Below are 5,944 nucleotides of genomic sequence, written 5' to 3'. Positions count from 1 at the left end.
TATTGAGTATGTAAGTCGCTTTGGATAAAAGCGTCTAACAAGTCACATGTAATGCAATGTCAAATTTGAGACTCATCAAACACACATAATCATGCTAGTGGGAAAGAAGACATACAAAATACACATTAAGTAATTAATTGCGTCTGAAAATGTCTCTAAAAATCAGAGGAGAGGATGAACCTCGACGATACACAGAAGTGAACATGAGACGGGGAATTCAAAACATTCTGATAAGACAAGAGGGAGTTCATCGATTTAAATGCATCTGTAGGATTTTATGGCAATGAAACGGTATATGCTCTATTAAGGTGCTTTAGTATCTTCATGCACTACCAAATGTAAGATTTTGTGATATTTTGCTTCAATAACATGACTTAAACACACACATAATCCTACTAGTGGGAAAGAAAACACACAAAATACACATTAAGTAATTCATTTTTTACCAATTTTGTCTAATTGCGTCTGAAAATGTCTCCTAAAAGTGAGAAGTGAGCATTAGATAATTTCAGGGGGGAGAGAAACTGCCTTTTCACACCATTTACATGCAACAAATTCTATATTACACACCACAGGAAATGGAAAAGGTATAGTACATGCAAATAAATATGAGACACCTGTTTTAACAAGGCATAACATCTTTATTGTTATACACATAACTTCATCTCCAAAGACTTTGCACAAATCAGTGGGGTAACATGAACCTTGAGATATCAAAAGTCTCCCGCAGTTCCTCGTCATTTCCGAAAATACTCAAACAATACATCTGCCTTTCACATCCCCAAAATGGTACATACAGTACAACCAATTAGAAATAAAGTATGTTTTTATCCACTGTCAAACATTATCATATGTGCATTACATTACCAATTACAAACAAGTTATATTCATTGTCAAAATACAGGTGTGCAAATTGTTAGAAAAATACCAACTCATATACCAGATTCTGGATTGTGCTCTGTAAAAATCCTTACAAATAGTATATAATAATCTATATATAAATGACTCCAACATGCAATGCTGCATTTCCAAAAATATCCCATGAACTGTTCTGTTAAACCCTCCGAAGCTCCACCGCGCTCGCGTGAAGACGTTAAAACAAGAAAAGAGGGCGTGGCAAAAAGAGGGTGAAAAAAAATGCATCACATTTTGTCATAAAATCTTAAATAATTTAGTGTCCTGGTCTGCGTTGATGTCCACATTTTAATATATTGTTTGCTAATATCTGAATATGTGATGTGTGCAGCAAATAAAACCATAGAAAGCCCTTTTTGTTTTTGAATGATGACCATCGATTGTACATTGAATAAATAATTAACCTCGGTCGTGATGACAGAAAAATGCATATAAATAACCACTTTTTTTTTTTAAATCAAAGAAACTCATGCCATTTCTGCAACAAAGACTACAAACAGAGGCTCTAAAGCGTGAGTCAGGCGATGACAACAGTCGAATATCCCCCGCACGGCGACAAAGTTAAGACAAGGACGGCATCTCTTCCCCTCCCCCCTTCCTCATCTCTTTCTGAGGTAAACAGAAGTTCTGTTAAAGACTTTTTAAAGGCATCTCTCCCTGGCGCCACATTCCCCATGGCCTCGACCTGAATAAACCCAACTTCCTGATCCACCTGACCCACCCAGTCTTTGCATTTTAGTGGAGACATTCAACTCAAAAAGAAAAGGACAGAGGAACTCAAACGGCTTCATTTCCTTCCTTCTGGTTTAATAAATAACATAAGACATTTGTTACTTCACTCTCTCAGAGCTACGTAGCTTTTAAACCTCCTCCCTCAACACAACCGGCTCAAAACCAGAGAATTTAAATGATGAGAGTCTGACAAAATAAATGGAAAATAAGGATTTTCTTTAATATATTACTATACCCCCCCTTCTTTTTTCTTTTTGGCAAAATATACTATAAGCTTTTCTTTGAAAAAATAAAACATATTGCACTTTCAGTAACGTGTAATGTCAAATTACAACTTAATAAAACAAAAAAGGGGGGAAACTAAATGAGAGTGGGGAGAAATGTTCCTTTTTCAACTACTAGCAACATTCAACAACGAACAAAAATAAATCAAACGAGATGTTAAAACTGTACCATGCACGGGGAGGTTTCAGAGCAGTGCATCCTGGGTAACGGTGGAGGGAGTTGTGTGAACAGAGTAAGACTGAGTGACCGTGGAGCAGTTTCCTCTTGCAGGATTTGGTGTAACCCCAGAAAACGAGTCCCTCCCTCAGCGATGCCCCCCCCCCCCAAAAGGGTCGCCTTCTCACATCTCCCCATCAAAACGTCAGATGGCAAAATAGAAAGGCAGCTGTTTGCTCCCGTCATATTTCAAAGTGCATCTCCACACTCCTGCGACCGTCCGTTTCCCACACTGTGTGGCATTTTTAAACTTTTTTTATTTTTATTTATCATCTCACTAGACACGACATTTCCCCCCCAGGAGGAGCTGCTAATCGACAGGTGTGGCCCCCGAAGAAAAGGCCCCTGACAGGGTGGTGTTTTTTTGGGGGGGGCCTTCACCTTCACTTCCTGATTCTCCTACGGCCGCCACCCCGTGTCTCACTGGGCGCCATTTTCTTTTTTCAAGGCCGGCGATGCAACTGTACCGGTCGCGAAGGTTTCACTGCAACGTGAAGATAAGATAAGAAGTTCTTTATTGATCACAATTTGGGACATGTTGGCGTTGCAGCAGCATCAAAAGACATGGCATTGTACAATAACAATTAAAATAAATAAACAAGAAAGTAGAAGTAGGGGTGGATTTAATGACACACACACGGAGAATAAAAAGGTCAGATTCATATTTGTAAATACTTATAAATACATTAATTCAGGGGTGTTTAAATCTGAAACTGTGCGTATTCACTTAACCTTACTTTACTGGTTTACTTTTGCTCAATTCCTGGATGTCTTTGTGATCATAACTTTGGGAGAAGACAGCCTAATATTGCTGTTTAACTTCAGAGTACACATATTAAACATGTTAATTAAAAACTTTCCTGTCCTTTCAATTTTTTAACTCAGTTTCTGTATTCGGAAAATGGGAAGAACAGTCAAATCCCCCGAAGTTTAGGTTGTTTTTTGCAAAACTGCATAGCTAGATCGGTTCATTACATTACTCTGAGTGATGTCTTAAAAAGAAACAAAGACAAACGTCTCTGATTGGTGCCTTTCAAATGTCAATATTTTCCATTTTCCTTATTCCTCTTTGAAAGTTAAAGGTGGGGTATGCAATTTATTTCAGAAACACTTTTTGTTATATTCCATGGAATGCTCTTAACATCCCGATAGCAATGAATATATTAAATGCTTTGACAATAAATACATAAAAAAATTTCATCAGTGGAAGCCGTAGTACTGTAAAAAGCACGACCAATCATCTGAGCCGGCCCGGCTAAAGTAACTGGATGGCCTACCTGCCTGTCAGCCTTCCATCTGTGCACAAACTTATCTCGTGCCCTCATTGGTCATGTGCGCGTTCGTGTGTGTTGGAGGAGGGGCTCTGTAAGGAAGTCTGAAGGAAGGGGCAGATTTTTTCCGGTTGTGTACTTTCAAATTCTAGTGCACTCGAGGAGCTGGTTTCTCCAAAATTACATACCCCACCTTTAAGTTGATATCTTTAACTTGTTAATGTAAAAAGACATTTACATTTTTGGGGAACACTGATAGTCTTTCTTTTACATTTTATAGACCAATCAACCTACCATTTGATCCAGATTATATGAACAGGTTAATCAATAATGCAACTAATCCTTAGTTGCAGCCCTATGTGATCTTCTGTGAGTAACTAACTGTAATATTACGTAACATCCATTCACGGAGCCTCTCACTTTGAACACCTCTGCATTAAATCATCTTGTGCGTTTCCATTTACAACTGATGAATAAGTGTGCGGTAGAATAAATGAACGTACCTGAGAAACAGCATCATCATGTCAGAAAATGGACAAATATAATTGCAAGGCCAATATTCAGCAGCATAACCATAGCAACAAGGACCGAGTTAGGACCCTGAAAAAAAAGAAAAGGCATTATGATTAATACCAGATATTACATAATAATATACAACAACTATCACACCATTGATACAGACTGAGAAAATACAAAGCATTGAGGAACAGAAACATATTCAGGTCTGCTTTTTTTCATCTCTCTTGTTTGCTATTACGAGAAATATGAATTCATTATACTTGAGTGCTCATGGTTTATGTAAAATTAGCTAAGAAATGTAGTTGTGGTGAGTCTTACCAACCGATAGCATCTGACACAAGTTACCTGGTTTCTAATTGAGACCTTTATTTGTCAAAATGTGGAGTCTGGACCCTGAAGGCAGCATCTCTACAAAAAGCCAATGGGATTTCTCCATGTGATTCTGGATTATTCAACGTTTATGATACTTACACGTTTTTTTCAGCAGGATAATTTCCACATATTAACACCACCTTATGATTTCTAAAGTAAAAAGCTAATGTTGGGCTATAAAGGAACTACAGCTCGGTCACATGACTTCACGTCACCACCGCTAAGCTAAAGGTGGCTAATGTTGGGCTATAAAGGAACTACAGCTCGGTCACATGACTTCACGTCACCACCGCTAAGCTAAAGGTGGCTAATGTTGGGCTATAAAGGAACTACGGCTCGGTCACATGACTTCACGTCACCACCGCTAAGCTAAAGGTGGCTAATGTTGGGCTATAAAGGAACTACAGCTTGGTCACATGACTTCACGTCACCACCGCTAAGCTAAAGGTGGCTAATGTTGGGCTATAGGAACTACAGCACGGTCACATGACTTCACGTCACTACCGCTAAGCTAAAAGAGGCTAATGTTGGGCTATAAAGGAACTACAGCACGGTCACATGACTTCACGTCACCACCGCTAAGCTAAAGGTGGCTAATGTTGGGCTATAAAGGAACTACAGCACGGTCACATGACTTCACGTCACCACCGCTAAGCTAAAGGTGGCTAATGTTGTCCGTGATGGCGTTTAGTCGTCTCATTTAGACACTTGTTAGCAACCGCCATTTTTAAAGTAAACGTAAATATCTCTCAAGCTTGTGTTTACTACAGAAATGCTGTCTTATTTCAAGGTTTAAAGACTCATTCCTGCACCTCTCCCTGCACTTACTGTCTCCTCCATGCTGTCTGCGATCTCCATGCTGGCTTTCTTTGCGTCTGCGAGGCTCTTTGGCTTTAGGGAATCCTGCTTCCTGAGTTTGGGGTCGCTCTTGTTCTCCCGTAGAGAAGGTTTCGGAGTGATGCTGTAGGATTTTGGGGGCTGTGGGGGCATTCGTGCCAGATCCAGGATGGTTGGCTCTTCTTCTCTATCCTCCTCGGGGTCTGGGGGTGGACGGACCCTCGTTGGGGCTTTGACGTAGTAGCTGTGGTACTCACTATGGACCTCTCCATTAACAGGGACTGAAGGAGGAGGAGATACAGATGCAGGGGGAGGCTGAGATTTAGCAGGTTTTGGGGGAGCCTCAGCAACAGGGACTCTTTCCTCTTTACTCAACTTCCTGCCTGACTTCGTCTTCTCCTCCTTGCTTGTTTTATGCGAGGGTTTCTCCTCCTTGCTGGTTTTCCGGGAGGGTTTCTCCTCCTTGCTGGTTTTGCGGCTGCTGCTGCTGTTGGGAAGCTGATCCTTCTTCTTCTTGCTGGAGTGAGGCGAGGGGGGAGGCGTGACCACGGCATTTGCCACGGGGGAACGAGGGGGAGTCGTGCCTTTTCGGTAGAATTGGGGAGAATCTTTGTTGGGTTTCTCCGTCTTTTCAACAGGGACCTCTTTAATATCCACTGGCTCCTTCTGAGGCTGTTTGATGTAGTCAGGCCCTGCAGGGGGAGGGAGGGGAGACACTTTAACATTAACATCTTTACACCTGAACACACCTGAGTTTGTGTATTAATATCACAAGTCATAGAGCAAGGAGATCCTGT

At 40.8% G+C, this 5,944-nt stretch overlaps 1 protein-coding gene across 2 annotated transcripts in view; it reads right to left on the bottom strand.

Annotated features, from left to right (window-relative positions):
- Positions 1–620: 620 nt before the first annotated feature.
- jph1a (junctophilin 1a) overlaps positions 621–5,944 on the bottom strand; it is a 42,424-nt gene continuing 37,100 nt past the window's right edge. For both annotated transcript variants that reach the window (XM_034132434.1, XM_034132435.1), the window contains 3 exons: positions 5,139–5,839; positions 3,923–4,019; positions 621–2,632 (listed from right to left, as the gene is read on the bottom strand). In XM_034132434.1, coding sequence (XP_033988325.1) covers positions 3,939–4,019; positions 5,139–5,839 — 782 coding nt within the window. In that variant the 3' untranslated portion in view covers positions 621–2,632; positions 3,923–3,938. The remainder of the gene's footprint in view (positions 2,633–3,922; positions 4,020–5,138; positions 5,840–5,944) is intronic.

Source organism: Trematomus bernacchii, unplaced genomic scaffold (genome assembly GCF_902827165.1).
Source record: "Trematomus bernacchii unplaced genomic scaffold, fTreBer1.1, whole genome shotgun sequence".
Lineage (NCBI taxonomy): Eukaryota > Metazoa > Chordata > Actinopteri > Perciformes > Nototheniidae > Trematomus > Trematomus bernacchii.
This window is presented reverse-complemented; position numbering and strand designations above follow the sequence as displayed.